Raw genomic sequence first — 17,632 nt, 5'->3', positions numbered from 1 at the left:
TCTATCTACTCACTCTAATTACTCACTCTATCCACTCACTCTATCCACTCATTCTATCCACTCACTCTATCTACTCACTCTATCTACTCACTCTATCCATTCACTCTATCCACTCACTCTATCTACTCAATCTAATTACTCACTCTATCCACTCACTCTATCCACTCACTCTATCCACTCACTCTATCCACTCACTCTATCCACTCACTCTATCTACTCACTCTATCCACTCACTCTATCCACTCACTCTATCCACTCACTCTATCCACTCACTCTATCCATTCACTCTATCCACTCACTCTATCCACTCACTCTATCCACTCACTCTATCTACTCACTCTCATTACTCACTCTATCCACTCACTCTATCTACTCACTCTAATTACTCACTCTATCCACTCACTCTATCCACTCATTCTATCTACTCACTCTAATTACTCACTCTATCCACTCACTCTATCCACTCACTCTATCTACTCACTCTCATTACTCACTCTATCCACTCACTCTATCTACTCACTCTATCCACTCACTCTATCTACTCACTCTATCTACTCACTCTATCCACTCACTCTATCCACTCACTCTATCCACTCACTCTATCCACTCACTCTATCAACTCACTCTATCCACTCACTCTATCCACTCACTCTATCCACTCACTCTATCCACTCACTCTATCTATTCACTCTATCCACTCACTCTATCCACTCACTCTATCCACTCACTCTATCCACTCACTCTATCCACTCACTCTATCCACTCACTTTATCCATTCACTCTATCCACTCACTCTATCCATTCACTCTATCCACTCACTCTATCCACTCACTCTATCCACTCACTCTATCCACTCACTTTATCACTGGGACATCAGGACAGGGGTACACACACACACACACACACTTGAACGTTATCTGCAGGAAAAAACACTGCAGAGTGATTAGATAGCACAGCACTGTGCACACAGGACGTGTCTGAAGCAGATAGTGTGAGGCTGTGCGTCGGTCAAATGCTTCCCCAGGAGAAAGTGAACCCATCAACAGGAAACAGGAGCTGTTCTGTAGTGTTTCCTCATGAAATCCCCCCCACTCTGTGGTGCCATCATTCCTACTCCACTAAACTTTGTCTCCTTACTCAACCCTTACACATTACTAGGCTACTACACACACACACACGCGCGCAGGCCCCCCCCATACGCACGCACGCACGCACGCACGCACGCACGCACGCACACACACACACACACACACACACACACACACACACACACACACACACACACACACACACACACACACACACACACACACACCCATAAGTCTGGATGTCTATGCATTGTGTCTATGTCTGAACATTTGGAAACTATGACCATTGCGTACAAACACACACTCAACCTGTACTGTCTTTTCTTCTGTTCTGCACTGATCTAGCTGATATGGGAGGATTCTGTTCCCCTGTTCTTTGAACTGGATTCCGGAAGTCCTCGGAATCAACTGTCTTATTACTTGTCATAGGAAGAGTGCTTGAGGCTCCTTCTGATCTAGCCCATACCTCAATGTACCTTCTAGCTGATATTACATTGTCCCCCAGTGAGTAAAATGGTTGAAAATAGGTGTTTTCACTGGGCCTTCTGTTGTTCTGTTCTGGCTCATACAGGCCAGGTGTCTGAGCTGCATTAGTCTCTTTGTGTTAGTTTTCTATTTGTTAGAGACAGAGCTGACAGATCAGAACACGCAGAACACACAGACCCATGTCTTCATTACCCTTGAGATCGCATCAAATCCAATGTTATTTGTCACATGCTTCGTAAACAACAGGTGTAGACTAACAGTGAAATGCTTACTTACAATGCAGAATGTAATAAAAAATAGAATTATTGACACAAGGAATAAATACACAGTGATTTGGTGGAGCATTGTGAGTGTGCAGTGAGCATGGTTATATGTCAGCATGTATGTGTGCAAGTGTGTTTCATAGCAACTACAGAGCCATAATAGACTGAAGTAAAGAGTGGAGCAGTGGGGATCTGTTAGCAATCTGCCAGTCAGAGAGCTGGGTTCTGAAGGGCTGCTGTCCAAACGCCAGCTCTGTCCCCCCTACTCACTGCTGACCCTTCACGTCTGTCCATTCTGTTTCTGGAGAGAGAGAGAGAGAGAGAGGCCCAGGAGAGGAGCGGAAAGAATGAGACCTGGACTAGAGCCAGACACCTTCACAGTAACAACAAGGGGCTTGTTTTAACACAACCTCTCCTGCGAAGGCTGTACACCCATTAGAGTGCTACAGTCAGTGTCAGTTTGAGTGGGTTACAGTTTGGCGTTGCCCGGGGTAACCAAACAAACAGTGAGTCCCGCCTCCGGAGCCAATCAGAGCCTTAAAGGTCACTTTGCTCCGAGATGGAGGCGAAACAATGGGTTCTGGGCAGAAAGGCCACATTGAAAGGCCACATTGTCCCCCCCCCCCCAGTCCAACTGGAGATAATGTGTTATGAGTGAAGTTCTGACATCAGGGCTTTGTGTCTCCGAGCAGCGACTTACAACAGGGAGAGAGAGGGAGAGAGAGGGCGAAAGAGGGGGAGAGAGGGAGAGAGAGGGGGAGAGAGGGAGAGAGAGCGAGAGAGAGAGACGGAGAAATAGGGAGAGAGAGGAAGGGAGAGGAAAGAATGAGAGAGGGATAAAGAGGGGGAGAGAGGGAGAGAGAGCGAGAGAGAGGGGAGAGAGAGAGACGGAGAAATAGGGAGAGAGAGGAAAGGAGAGGAAAGAATGAGAGAGGGAGAAAGAGGGGGAGAGAGGGAGAGAGAGCGAGAGAGAGAGGGAGAGAGAGAGAGACGGAGAAATAGGGAGAGAGAGGAAGGGAGAGGAAAGAATGAGAGAGGGAGAAAGAGGGGGAGAGAGGGAGAGAGAGCGAGGAGAGAGAGAGAGAGACAGAGAAATAGGGAGAGAGAGGAAGGGAGAGGAAAGAATGAGAGAGGGAGAGACAAACAGAGGGAGGCAAAGGGGGACAGAGTGAAAAAGTGAGGCGTGTTAGGGGAGTAACAGAATGTGCCAGAAAGATAAAGAGGAAAATGAAGACAGGGGGAAAGGGAGGATGGAGAGAGAATTGTGTGATCCAGAGAGAGAGAGAGACAGCAAATCATTTTAGCAACTTAGTACTTTTGAGCTTTACTGCTCCAGTGGAGGAACTGAAGTGGGTCAGTGTGAGCTATTGGATGCCCTCGATTCTCAACCTCTGCTCTATTATCTCTCTTGACTCCATGTGGCAGTGTGGTTGGTGAATGGCACAGGAGGATTTGAATGGGTGTGGGAGATACACCGCTTATCTCCTGTACAGAGAGTAGATATTGTAAAGGGCCAGGCCAGGCGCCGTGAGACTGAGAGAGGGAGGCATTCAATCACACACTAATGCCTTGGCTCCAGAGACACAGACGCCTCACACACACACACAGACACACGCACACACACACTTGTCGACAGGGCCAAATTCATTGTTCCCGTCAATACCCCCCAACCTCAACCTCTGTCTGACCCCTCTGGAAATGTTCTCTTCCCCGTCCCAGCTCCAGTTTGGAATTCTGTCCCCCTCTTTCTCCCTCCTAATGCCCTTTCCTTTTTCCTCAAGCCTTTAAGTCACGTGTTTGTTGTTCTTTCCCGCTGTTTGTTCTTCCCTGCATGTTGCGTTTGATCCTGCTGGATTCCAGGACCATGTCATCAACCCCGTCGGATGTTTGCAAGCTGTTTGTTTGCGGAGTTCAACTTCAAGTTACGAGGAAACATTTAGTTTTGTCGAGTAAGATTAGACGAGGCAGTTTTCCAAGATCAATTCAAAGTAGTGGAGGTGTAGCGGTCCTATGTTAAGGGTCGTTAACTGTCCAGCAATGTAAAAAAAAAAACATTGTAAATTGTCAACATTGCAAGTGTTGACAGCCTTGTTGACAGGCGAGACTACTGAGCCAGGGAGTCTGGGTAATGTCCCCTCCCAATACAGTAGGACACACATGAACACACGCACTGACCATTCTGATGCAGTCCTATAGGAATGTCCCTGTTCAAGCCAGGATGCTCTCACCATAGACTCAGATCCTACACACTCCAGTGACGGAAATATCAGGCTTTTAAATGTTGGACCTGGACCAAACCACTGAAGGAATTGAATCGCTCTCTCTTATCGCATGTGTGATTTGTGTGTGTGAATGTGTGTGTGTGCGTATTTAGTACTCTCTCAGGAGTGCTGAAGGAGAAGTGTCAGAGTGGGAGAGTGTGAATGTAAAGTCCTGCCTTTTTTTAAACGGGCACAGTATACCTGAGGGGTCCTCTCTTTCTGGTGTGTTGCTGGTGCAGTAGTACCGCTCTGCAGGGTTCGTTAGAGCTGATCTGCTCTCAGCACCTTGCAAGCTGAATGAAACCTGAAACTGCCCCCTCACTGAGCCAAAATGGAGACCATCAGCCAAAGATATCAATCTTTCTACATCTGTCCTAGCTCTCAATATCACTCTCCCCTAGCCTACCACTTCCACTAACCTCAAACTCCCCCAACTACTGTAAACTCCTTTCCCCACACCAGAGGAGGCTGGTGGGAGGAGCTCTAGGAGGACAGGCTGGAATGGAATACATGGAATGGAGACAAACATTTGACTTCCATATGTTTGATCTGTATGATACAGTTCCAGTTCCACACACACACACATCACCCCCTGTACTTATTTGACTGGACCAACGACCAACTCATAGATAAGGCTGGACCGTATTACCGTCACACCGGTGGTCACGAGTCATGAAGGCAGTCAAATTCCACGTGACCATTTAGTCACGGTAATCAGGCTTGCTCTGATGCTGCTGATGGTCATTAGTAGCCTACCAAACTTGCTAACTGCCTGGTACTCAGCACTGTATTGTTCTTCTAATCACTCTGACATCAATGCAAATGTATTCAAAAGAAGAATCAAACACTTCATGAGAGCCCATGAGCTCATATACCATAAGCCCAGGCCTCTACTAAAAATAGGAGGATCAGCTTTCTATAGGCTAGGCCTACTATATTTATTTCTCAGCTTTCCTAATATTAAGCACATTGCATATATTTACAACAGGAGTATAGCCCACCAGGCTGGCATGAAAATAAACCACGTGGAAAAGTGTCCTCCATTCGCTATTGAAGTACATAGAAGACTTATTTTTTCCACTGCCCCTGTTTCGATACAGGTGCATGATAATGGTCCATTCTAAATCAAAACAAATTTCACACACATATTATTTAGTATATGTAAAGACAAGATTAAATCAAGGATAGTCTGATGGGTGACAATATTAGCCTATCACATGTGAATTGTATATTATCACTTGTGAATGATGCCCAGCATAAGAAACAATTTCTTTTTTTTGCAACTTTTTCTAATCATAGTCGCGCACCTTGTGTAGCCTAGCCCGTAGGCCTATGTTTTAATAAGGTTTGTATCACAACTAAAGTGGCAAATAACTTAACATTAAGCACATTAATCCGCTTTACAAGGGGTGTAGAGCCTAACTGGCATACATAAGCATTTTCAAGTTTGGGGAAGATAATTTTCACCATAAAAATGCATCTTCATAATAAAAGCCTTACATGTATAATTGCTTTTGTGGCCACTTTTGTTAATGGTGTTTTCCGCTAATGGAACACTCGTGCTCCCTCTCTGGCCTCTCGGTCAACAGGCTCTCGTTACGGCGCACTCCTGTCACGAGCGTTATGCGCATAATGACACTCACCTGGACTCCATCACCTCCTTGATTACCTCCCCTTTACATGTCCCTCCCTTTGGTTTCTTCCCCAGTCGTCATTGTTTCTGTTGCTGTTTCATGTCGGTGCGCTGTTCGTGTTTCTTGTTTTGTTCATTTATTTATTAAACGTATTCACTCCCTGAACTTGCTTCCCGACTTTCAGCGTACATCGCTACACCTACTACCATGTGCGCATTGCTGCGCTTATAATGTGAAGAAATAACCTAATAGTTTATCAACATTTTCATCTGTTGCGTCAGCCACATTGCGTAAAGAAGTTATTATTCTAGTGGTTGTATTCATTTGGGATCTAATCGCGTCCCACGATTTTCCCAGAATACAGTATGTTTGGAATATTTATTCCAAATGAATAGGTGGACCTTTTTACTATGGGGGATAGTAGATTGACATAGGCTAGTGCTTTTGCTGTTCGTAAGGCCTACTCATATTGTTGGCTGACAAAAAGTAAATGTGGACATTTCTTCCAATATCTTCAATATGCACCTCAAAATTGGATGTGTGTTTGAGGGATCATCCAACCAGACAAGACAAATGGATAGCTGCTGGAAGAGAAGAGTGAACATCAGTATTATGAAGACGATGACTGAGGAGTCCTAGAGTGATACCATTGCCTCATCTCCCCCTTGGTGATCACCGTGGCGATAAGGCCGGGGCTGCCAGGGTCACATAAGAGCAGAGTAAACACAGATGTTGATGTTGTTGTGCCAGGCAGCTGAAGGCCGAGGGCATACTCTGTTATTACGATTCTACAACACACTGTTTCTCTTTAGAACAGACCAATCAGATGGCAGGTGTGTGTGTGGTAGAGACCTAATCTGCTCCCCAGTTTGTGAGTTAAGTTGTAACCGTATATGGCAGAGGGCATAGCCCTTTCCTCCAATCAAATGACCTAGTGGCCTCATGGGTATTTTAATACGTCGCTGAAAATCCGGTGTTTCTATATAAAGCGTATTTGATATTTTTTAGTGGTCTGTGATGTAAATAAAGTGTAATATTGGGATGCAAACTCAAAATTGAATACATTTGAACTCTATAGCATACATGGTACAGGTGTCTTCTTTTTTAACCCCCAACAATGTGTGTGAGGTGTATAGTTTTGTTTTATGGTAGATTTGTTTAAGACTACCAGGAAACACTCTGTGTGACCCTAATTTAGCCCACTGCAGTAAAAGGTTCAACTCAAGTTACCTGGGGAGACAATTTATAGAGGCCAGTATTGCTTTCATGGAAGTATTGCTTTTTGCACAATACCTTAGTGTATTACTATGGTGTATTACTTAGTGTATCAGTACCTTAGTAAATGACCTGACCTTAACCCTCCCCTCTCTCCCCCTTTACAGACAGTAAGGCCATCGTGGATGGGAACCTGAAGCTTATCCTGGGTCTGATCTGGACTCTGATCCTGCACTACTCCATCTCAATGCCCATGTGGGAGGACGAGGACGATGAGGACGCCAAGAAGCTGACCCCTAAGCAGAGGCTGCTGGGATGGATCCAGAACAAGGTGCCCCAGCTGCCCATCAACAACTTTCACCGTGACTGGAGGGACGGCAAGGCCCTGGGAGCCCTGGTTGACAACTGTGCCCCAGGTAAGCGCTGATGCAGGATCTGTGACTCATTCTGTTAGACTCTGCTGGCTTGGAGCTGACTCAGAAACAGTTTAGTGTTAGTTCATTTGACTGGATGGATGGCAAGGCCCTGGGAGCACTGATTGACAACTGTGCCCAAGGTAAGGCTTTGAGGAGCAGTTTGAGTGCAAATTGTCAATCTGTAAGAACTGTAAGAGTTTTGTAAGAGCTGATCCAAGATCTGTGCATCATACGTTTCATTTGTTGACAATAGTCTTCCAGGTTGTAACTCATTTGAGAGTTGTTTGAGGGTTGATTAATCATCCATACTATTCACTGAAACAGTACACTAAACACTAACCTCAGCCATAATTCCAAGTATGTGTCACAGAGAAGTTCCAGAGAAACTCCAGTGTTTTTGAAACAGTCTTGTTGAAACACCAAGCCAAATGAGACCAGGTCAGGGGTAAGGGTTATGTACGTTCAGGGCTGACTAACTGGTTAAATGTTAAAATGGTGCCGGAAGAAATGGCAGCAGTTTTACGGGCGCCTAACCAATTGTGCTATTATGTGTTTTTTTCGTGCTATTTGTAACTTATTTTGTACATAATGTTTCTGCCACCGTATCTTATGGCAAAAAGAGCTTCTGGATATCAGGACAGCGATCACTCACCTTGGATTAGCCAATGATTTTTTCTTCAAAAAGCAGGACGCACAGGATGTACTTCAGACACCCGACATGGCCAACATCCCTGTCATTGGCAGGAGAAAGAGACGCAGGTATAGAGGACACAGGGCGGGGTGCCTTGTAAGGATCCGCAGAAGGCGAGTGGGAAGCTGCCGTTATGTCAATATTACTTGCCAAAGTGCAATGATTGGACAATAAATTAGACGAGGTATGATCACAAATATCCTATCAACGGGACATCAGAAACAGAATCGTGGCTGAATGATGACATGGATATTCAGCTAGTGGGATAAACGCTGCACCGGCTTGATAGAACAGCAAGGGGGGGGCGGTCTGTACATATTTGTAAACAACAGCTGGTGCACGAAATCTAAGGAAGTCTCTAGATTTTGCTCTCCTGAAGTAGAGTATCTCATGATAAGCTGCAGACCACACTATTTGCCAAGAGAGTTTTCATCCACACTTTTCGTGACTGTTTATTTACCACCACAGACGGATGCTGGCAGTAAGACGGCACTCAGTCAGCTGTATGAAGGAAATAAGCAAACAGGAAACCTCTCACCCAGAGGCGGCGCTCCTAGTTGCCAGGGATTTTAATGCAGGGAAACTTAAATCAGTTTTACCTAATTTCTATCAACATGTTAAATGCGCAACCAGAGGGAAAAAAATTCTAGATCACCTGTACTCCACACAGAGACGCATACAATGCTCTCCCTCACCCTCCATTTGGTAAATCTGACCACAATTCCATCCTCCTGATTCCTGCTTACAAGCTATAATTAAAGCAGGAAGCACCAGTGACTCGGTGTATAAAAAAGTGGTCAGATAAAGAAGATGCTAAACTACATGATTGTTTTGCTAGCACAGACTGGAACATGTTTCGGGATTCTTCTGATGGAATTGAGGAGTACACCACATCAGTCACTGGCTTTATTTATAAGTGCATCGAGGACGTCGTCCCCACAGTGACTGTACATACATACCCCAACCAGAAGCCATGGATTACAGGCAACATTCGCACTGAGCTAAAGGGTAGAGCTGCCGCTTTCAAGGTGCGGGACTCTAACCCAGAAGCTTATAAGAAATCCTGCTATGCCCTCCGACCAACCATGGAACAGGCAAAGCGCCAGTACAGGGCTAAGATTAAATCGTACTTCACCGGCTCCAACGCTCATCTTATGTGGCTGGGCTTGCAAACTATTACAGACTACAAAGGGAAGCACAGCTGCGAGCTGCCCAGTGACACAAGCCTACCAGACGAGCTAAATCCCTTTTATGCTCGAGGCAAGCAGCACTGAAGCATGCATGAGAGCATCAGCTGTTCCGGACGACTGAGTGATCACGCTGTCCATAGCCGACGTGAGTAAGACCTTTAAACAGGTCAACATTCACAAGGCCGCAGGGCCAGACGGATTACCAGGACGTGTGCTCCGGGCATGTGCTGACCAACTGGCTGGTGTCTTCACTGACATTTTCAACATGTCCCTGACTGAGTCTGTAATACCATCACGTTTCAGGCAGACCACCATAGTCCCTGTGCCCAAGAACACTAAGGCAACCTGCCTAAATGACTACAGACCTGTAGCACTCACGTCCGTAGCCATGAAGTGCTTTGAAAGTCTGGTAATGGCTCACATTAACACCATCATCCCAGAAACCCAAGACCCACTCCAATTTGCATACCGCCCAAACAGATCCACAGATGATGTAATCTCTATTGCACTCCACACTGCCCTTTCCCACCTGGACAAAAGGAACACCTACGAGAGAATGCTATTCATTGGCTACAGCTCAGCGTTCAACACCATAGTGCCCTCAAAGCTCCTCACTAAGCTAAGGACCCTGGAACTAAACACCTCCCTCTGCAACTGGATCCTGGACTTCCTGACGGGCCGCCCCCAGGTGGTGAGGGTAGGTAGCAACACGTCCGCCACACTGATCCTCAACACTGGAGCCCCTTGGGTGCATGCTCAGTCCCCTCCTGTACTCCCTGTTCACCCACGACTGTGTGGCCAGGCACAACTCCAACACCATCATTAAGTTTGCCGATGACACAACAGTGGTAGGCCTGATCACCGACGACGACGAGACAGCCTATAGTGAGGAGGTCAGGGAGCTGGCCGGGTGGTGCCTGAATAACAACCTCTCCTTCAACGTGATCAAGACAAAGGAGATGATTGTGGACTACAGGAAAAGGAGGACCAAGCACGCCCCCATCCTCACCGATGGGGCTGTAGTGGAGCAGGTTGAGAGCTTCAAGTTCCTTGGAGTCCACATCACCAACAAACTAGAATGGTCCAAAAACACCAAGACAGTAGTGAAGAGGGCACGACAAAGCCTATTCCCCCTCAAGAAACTAAAAAGTTTTGGCATGGGTCCTCAGATCCTCAAATGGTTCTACAGCTGCAACATCGAGAGCATCCTGACTTGTTTCATCACTGCCTGGTAAGGCAACTGCTCGGCCTCTGACCGCAAGGCACTACAGAGGGTAGTGTGTACGGCCCTGTATATCTCTTGGGCTAAGCTGCCTGCCATCCGGGACCTCTACCTACACCAGGCGGTGTCAGAGGAAGGCCCTAGAAATTGTCAAAGACCCCAGCCACCCCTGTCATAGAATGTTCTCTCTTCTACCGCATGACAAGCGGTACCGGAGCGCCAAGTCTAGGACCAAAAGGCCTCTCAACAGTTTTTACCCCCAAGCCATAAGACTCTTGAACAAGTAATCAAATGGCTACCAGGACTATTTGCATCATCCCCCATCCCCCCCAACCCCTCTTTTACGCTGCTGCTACTCTCTGTTCATCATATATGCATAGTCACTTTAACTACACATTCATGTACATACTACCTCAATAAGCCTGACTAACCGGTGCCCCCGCACATAGGCTACCCGGACTATCTGCATTAACCATACCTACATGTACATACAGTGAGGGAAAAAAGTATTTGATCCCCTACTGATTTTGTACGTTTGCCCACTGACAAAGAAATGATCAGCCTATAATTTTAATGGTAGGTTTATTTGAACAGTGAGAGACAGAATATCAACAAAAAAATCCAGAAAAACGCATGTCAAAAATGTTATAAATTGATTTTCATTTTAATGAGGGAAATAAGTATTTGACCCCCTCTCAATCAGAAAGATTTCTGGCTCCCAGGTGTCTTTTATACAGGTAACGAGCTGAGATTAGGAACACACTCTTAAATGGAGTGCAGGTGGTAAATTGTGGATGGGCCTGAAACCATGCTTGCACCATTTGAGCATGGTGGAACCTGACATTATCCCACACAATGACATAGGTCATGCCATCAGCTCTACAGAGCTGATTTAGCCCATCAAGGACGGTTACATTTGAACAGCGAATCATGTGGCTGCCTGCAACTCAACATATAGAGTATATAGAGTAGAGAGCTTTAGATGTTGTTCGACCAAACATTAGAACGGACAAGATGCGTAATCTAAGCAACTTTGACCGTGGTATGATTGTTGATGCAACAAATGGTGATTCCAGCATCTCAGAAACAGCTGCCTTCCTGGGATTTTTACGCACTACAGTCTCTAGAGTTTACAGAGAATGGTGCGATAAACAAAACACATTCAGTGAGCGGCAGTTCTGTGGACAAAAACAACTTGTTAATGAGAGAGGTCAAAGGAGAATGTCCAGACTCATTCAAGCTATCAGAAAGGCCACAAATGCTCAAATAACAGCTGTTTAAAACAGTGGTGTGCAGAAGGGCATCTCTTAATGTACAACACCGTGAATAATTCAGGCTGTTGTGGAGGCAAAAGGGGGTTCTACCCAGTACTAGATAGGTGTGCCTAATAAAGTGGCCAGTACAATAATGTCAAGTCTGGAAAAGTGGTCTGGAAAAGTGGTACATGGGACCATAGAAACAGTGTCTGATAAAGAATGATGATGAAATATTACATCCTTAGATAATGTAGTCCAATTGGTTCATGTTCCACGGTAATGGTGTCAATGGATCTCGTTATCCTGAAGCTTTCATGATCTAAACATGGAATATTGTTTGTCAGTTTCCATAAAACTATGCATTAAGAGTAATGTAACAGTTACTCATCATTTTGAGCAGTTGTATCAATTGATAGTTAGATCATTGTAATGAAATGAATAGACAGTCATCTCAGATGTAATGTGTGAATTGCATTTTGAAATGGTAATACTTTGATGTTAAGTTGTGTCATTTTGAACAGGTGATTTTAGTTCAATGAACAAATGATCTTAGCTTTATGTGTATTGTATCCAAGCAATTGGAACAAGTGTTAGAGTTTTGAGAAATTAGCATTTTGATCATTGGTTGTGAGTTTTGTATCTAGAGTTTTGAAAAATCATCAAGGTTCCAAAATTAGTGCCAAAGTCATTGTAAAAAAACGGTAAAAATCCCACTGTTGGTTAGGGCCTGTAAGTAAGCATTTCACTGTAAGGTTTACACCGGTTGTATTCGGCACACGTGACAATTAAACGTTGATTTGATGACAATGAGAATGTTTCTTTTTGGTGAGTGTATGCATGGCATGTTCTGTGGGGTGGGGGTAGAGGTTATGGTGCAGGGGCTACCATAGAGCACGACATCAATGAGGAGATCCTATTCAAGGTGGGGATGTGGGCGCTAAGTATGAATGGATGAGGCCAAAAAGCATACAAGCTGCATTCAATAAGCAATATTCCTGAACTGCACCACGTCAGAGAAGGGGAGTCCTAGCTGAACCAGAATGAGACGTGGGTCTTCCGTTTGCTGCCCCTACCAACCCTAACTCTTAAATCAGAACCAGCCGTTTCGTCATTATAAAACTATCTGATGAGAGAAGAATGGGGGAAAGGGAGAGGAGGACGATGATGAAGAGGAGTGTAAGGGGGGTAACCAAAAAACACAGACATTTCGAATCCCCAAACCACAGAGAGATAGTGCATAGCCGGTAATATAGATCAGGGTCGTCAGGGCCTAGCCAGGTGGACTTGCCTGACAACTGCCCTAGATAGAGTGATCCCTCTGGGGAAGGTTTCATAACTCTAGGCTTGGCTCTCTCGGTGAAGGCCTCTATTAATTTGGACTAGGCTCCTGGCAGGCAGTAGGGCTTCCTAAGACATGGTTCCAAGGTGAACTCAGGCTGACCTCGGGTCAGTAGACACATATTGTTCAACAGAGCCACTAATCCTGTGTTTGTACAAATGGTGTGAGACCAGATGAGTGGAATGGCATTAATAGGTTCACAGAGTTAGTTACTCCGGAGAAATGAAGCAAAGAACTGAGGTGCGCTGTCTTTTTGTTTACTGAGTGTCTGTATGTGTGTATAGGTGTTTGTCTTTTGTAGGTGTGTGAGTGTGCGCGTGCATGTGAGAGAGAGCCAATGTGTGAATGTGTGTGCTTTATTTGTTTTCATGTGTTTGCATGCTTCTGAGTGTGTGTTTATGTGTGTTTGTGTGCCTGACAAAGTGTGTTTGCTCAGGCAGGAAGTTGAGAAGTGTGTTGGAGAGAGGCTCAGGTGGGGAAACAATAAACAAACAATGACTCCATTCTCCCACATAGTGAACCTGTCTAATTCACTTACCCAGAGCAGCGGGGTCACAGAGCGGGTGTGTGGGTGCGTGTGCGTTTGTGCTTTACATGTGAATTTATGGTGTACGTGCCTAATCGTGTGTGTGTGTGTTTGTGTGTGTGCACATATTTGATTTCCACGGTGAGTGTGTGTTTATTGTCTAGGTGTCTGTATTAGCAGTGTTTACACTGCTGCTACACAGAGCTCTGTCTCTGACACTGAGCAGGACTAAGTAACAGGTTTTATTCTAGGCTTTGACCATACAGGGCTCTGTTTCTCTCTGCTCTCACTGAAACATTTATACTGATAGATCCAGAACAAGCTATACACTCACAGTACACATAGCGTTAGGGCAAAGTGCAATTCTCTCACATTCTCTCGCAGTGCCACCTCTGCCTATATGCAGACTATGAGCTGCAACTAGGCCCGTACTCAGGGGCCCTGACCTCCATGGGGCCCCAATTGATTTTGTTAGCCACTCATAATTCATGGCAAACAGGGAATTAGCTTTGAAAATGCAATTTTTTTTCTCCATCCCTGGCAAAACCAAATCTCACTTAGGGTGCCCAAAATCCTCTTCTCTTGTCAGCACAAAATGTAACATTCAGGACCGTTCACCCATTAAGCAAGAAATGTGAAACATACAGTGGAGCATAAAAAACAATATTGCACTTTTCTTTTCCTACTAGCATTGACTTTGCTGATAACTTCTTTAATGAGGAAAAATGTACTTACTACGATTGTGATATGTGCTTGTCCTACCTAGCTATCTTAAAATGAGTGCACCAAAAAAACAAAAAATGTAAGTCACTCTGGATAAGAGCGTCTGCTAAATGACTAAAATGTAAATGTCAAATATAATAACTATTTTTGGTGACACTCAAACTGCTCTCAGACCTGCTATCCTCTACTGCGTAGCTAGTTGGTCCTGACACCTCGAGTTCCCCTGGTTCAGCCAAACCCCTTCCCCGCATGGCGCTGGACATGGGTGTGCTGCAGGCTGCAGTGGGGAGGCAGTGGGTTTCTGGCTGTTGTAACAGCATGGTGAGTGTCAGAGTACAGAACACAGCAGCGAGGAACGCAATAAGTGAAAACACATGTAGCGCGCCGCATTTCCTGCCGAACACATTATTGTGTGTGTGTGTGTGTGTGTGCTCATGTATGTTGTTAAGGAGCAAAAGGAACGGGGCAGAGGCCTCTCTGTTAGAAGTAAGGGCGGACAGTAAAACAGTGAAAGTAAAGTGTATTGTCCGTAGAAGTAAATTAAGGAAAGGTTTTTTTCGTGGCTTGAGTCCATGCCTTGTGATTCAGTGTATTTACACTAGAATACAACAATAAACCAGGACTAAGACACAGCAAACAGAGAGGGTTTGGACACACACACACACACACACACACACACACACACACACACACACACACACACACACACACACACACACACACACACACACACACACACACACACACACACACACACACACACACACACACCCACACGCGATTCCACAGCAACATTAACACAGCATCCTATCCTGAGGTTGATCCCCTCTCCTCAGAGTGAAATGTTACTCATCAGATTTTTACCCAACACACCCCTCTATCCACCCCCTCTGAATGGCCCTTGCCTACCCTCACACTACCTGGTCACAGACCCACCAGGGCCAGTAAATCACACCTCAGCCTAACAGAGGCACATTAAACAGGTATGAGTTGGTTGAAAAAGGTACTAGTTTATACTACTGGCCAGCTGTAGAGGGCTCATTAAACATAATGACCCATCTTGAGTGTCACTGTTTGTGCGTGTGTATTGAGTGTATGCTGGTGTGTGTGTGTGTGTGTGTTTATGGAACACAAACAAATATGAGGGTCAGGTACAGCTCTTTAGCAGTGTGGGAGAATGCTTTAGGGGTTTATGTTCCTCTCCTGTTCGTTTTTCAAATTCCCCCTAGAGCCCCCTCACACACTCACTCTCTGCCATGTATTTGTTTAGTATCATTTTGCCTCACCCCTCTGTTTCCATACGGCTCCTGGCAGTAGTGGGGTTTGCGCAAGGAAGTCACCCTGAGCTGAGAACATTCTGGATGGAACTGCAATAGAGACAGCCAATGAGACTTATGGAAAATGTATTGCCATTTACTGAGGTGGGAGAAACAACAGTATAAAACACCAAACCACTCTGTCACATTGAGTAGAGCTGAGCCCGCTCTCCCGTTCCACAGTCTGGGGGTACAGCCTGGTCTTATAGACGAGACTAGACATAACATAGTACATGCAAATCCGGGACACTCAAATTAGTATTATACTGTATGTTACGTTTGGTATGGTTACATAAAAATAAAGGAGGGTGCTTTGTCTTGATGGATGGGTGGGCATACAATGCGAATGTCTAGCAACACAAAGGTTGCGCGTTCAAATCTCATCACGGACAACTTCAGCATTTTAGCAACTTTTCAGCTTCTTACTTCTTTTTGCTACTTTGCAACTACTTAGCATGTTCACTAACCCTTCCCCTAACCCTAACCTTAACCCTTTTAGCTAACCCTTCCCTTAACCCTAACCTTAACCCTAACCTTAAACCTAACACCTAAACTTGCTAATGTTAGCCAGCTAGAGATTGTTAGCATTAGCCACCTAGCTAATGTTAACCACAACAAATTAGAATTCGTAATATATTTTACGTTTTGCAAATCGTAACATATCATACGAATTGTCATTCATAACATATCATACGAAATGGATGATGGACATCCACAAATTAATACATACCATATGAAACGTAACATATATACTAAATCTAGTGTCTCGGATTTACGTACAGAATAATCCAAAATGCTGAGACCAGGTTGGTGGATAGAGAACTGTGTAGTGATGACACTCCTCTGTGTTTGTGTGTCGTCTCATCCTCACGTCACTCCCTGATGATAATCCTATAAACTGCATTGTGTGTGTGTGTGTGTGTGTGTGTGTGTGTGTGTGTGTGTGTGTGTGTGTGTGTGTGTGTGTGTGTGTGTGTGTGTGTGTCAGCTTTGTTCAAAGTGACCCACAGTCGGACATCAGGAAAAAAGTAACTCACCGCTCTCTAAGAATTGACCAGCTCACTCTTGCTTGTCTCTACTGTAGAGGCAAAGTATTGCGGGTAAACATGGTTTGGCAGTTGTTGTCATGGTTATAGCGAATCGTAGTGGATGGACCTATGTTGATTCTCTGTGTACTGTTGTCCCATGACTAAATGCTCCCTCTCTCCCCTCTCCTTCCCTCCCTGTCTTGTAGGCCTGTGTCCTGACTGGGAGACGTGGGATCCTAGCCAGCCTGTGGAGAATGCCAGGGAGGCCATGCAGCAGGCTGACGACTGGCTCGGAGTGCCCCAGGTAACATCACCACACCACCTACACTCACCTTCACTCCTGGTCTCACCTGGTTTAGTTCACATAACCTGAACTCATTCGTATTAGATCAACTCATCTAGTTAAACTCATATCTACATACTTGGTTTAGACTCAGTTACTCTGAGGCAACTGGCTTCAGTGGTAAACAGCAGGGCAATCTTTGATAACACTTTACGGCTTAAAGATTGGTAATATGTATTATGATGTATTTATAAATGCACTGTAAGACTTGTCATAAGCCTGTATGATCAATCTGTTCTTTGAGTGAGGGAGTTGGAGTTGGTGGGTGTGTCCCAGGTGACAGTCCGCAGCCACATAGGCCAATGTGGATAAGTGTATGTGGGATTGTGTTTGGCTAATTTCTTCAGTATGTGGTTGTGGAGGTACATTGGCATGCTGCTGTACTGGGCTGGGTCTTGGAGAGAGGGGAGGCCAGGTTGGCATCAGGTTAGGCTGGATTCTGAAGTGGCGAGGGTGGGTTAGCCAATGCCAGGACCACTGAAGCGGGCTCTTATGAAACCACAAACTGTTTCCCCAGTCACACACTAGTCTATAGCACTTCTAGATTCCAAGATGGAAAACATGAACAGACACTCTATATTCCCTGTGTGTGTGTGTGTGTGTGTGTGTGTGTGTGTGTGTGTGTGTGTGTGTGT

At 45.2% G+C, this 17,632-nt stretch overlaps 1 protein-coding gene across 11 annotated transcripts in view; it reads left to right on the top strand.

The window, feature by feature from the left end:
• The window catches only part of flncb (filamin C, gamma b (actin binding protein 280)), an 87,077-nt gene that overhangs the window by 19,820 nt on the left and 49,625 nt on the right, over positions 1 to 17,632 (top strand). For all 11 annotated transcript variants that reach the window (XM_082977693.1, XM_082977690.1, XM_082977696.1 and 8 more), the window contains exons 2-3: positions 7,115 to 7,363; positions 16,861 to 16,958. In XM_082977693.1, coding sequence (XP_082833819.1) covers positions 7,115 to 7,363; positions 16,861 to 16,958 — 347 coding nt within the window. The remainder of the gene's footprint in view (positions 1 to 7,114; positions 7,364 to 16,860; positions 16,959 to 17,632) is intronic.

The sequence above is a fragment of the Salmo salar genome, chromosome 07 (assembly GCF_965601325.2).
Source record: "Salmo salar chromosome 07, fSalSal1, whole genome shotgun sequence".
Classification (NCBI taxonomy): domain Eukaryota; kingdom Metazoa; phylum Chordata; class Actinopteri; order Salmoniformes; family Salmonidae; genus Salmo; species Salmo salar.
This window is presented reverse-complemented; position numbering and strand designations above follow the sequence as displayed.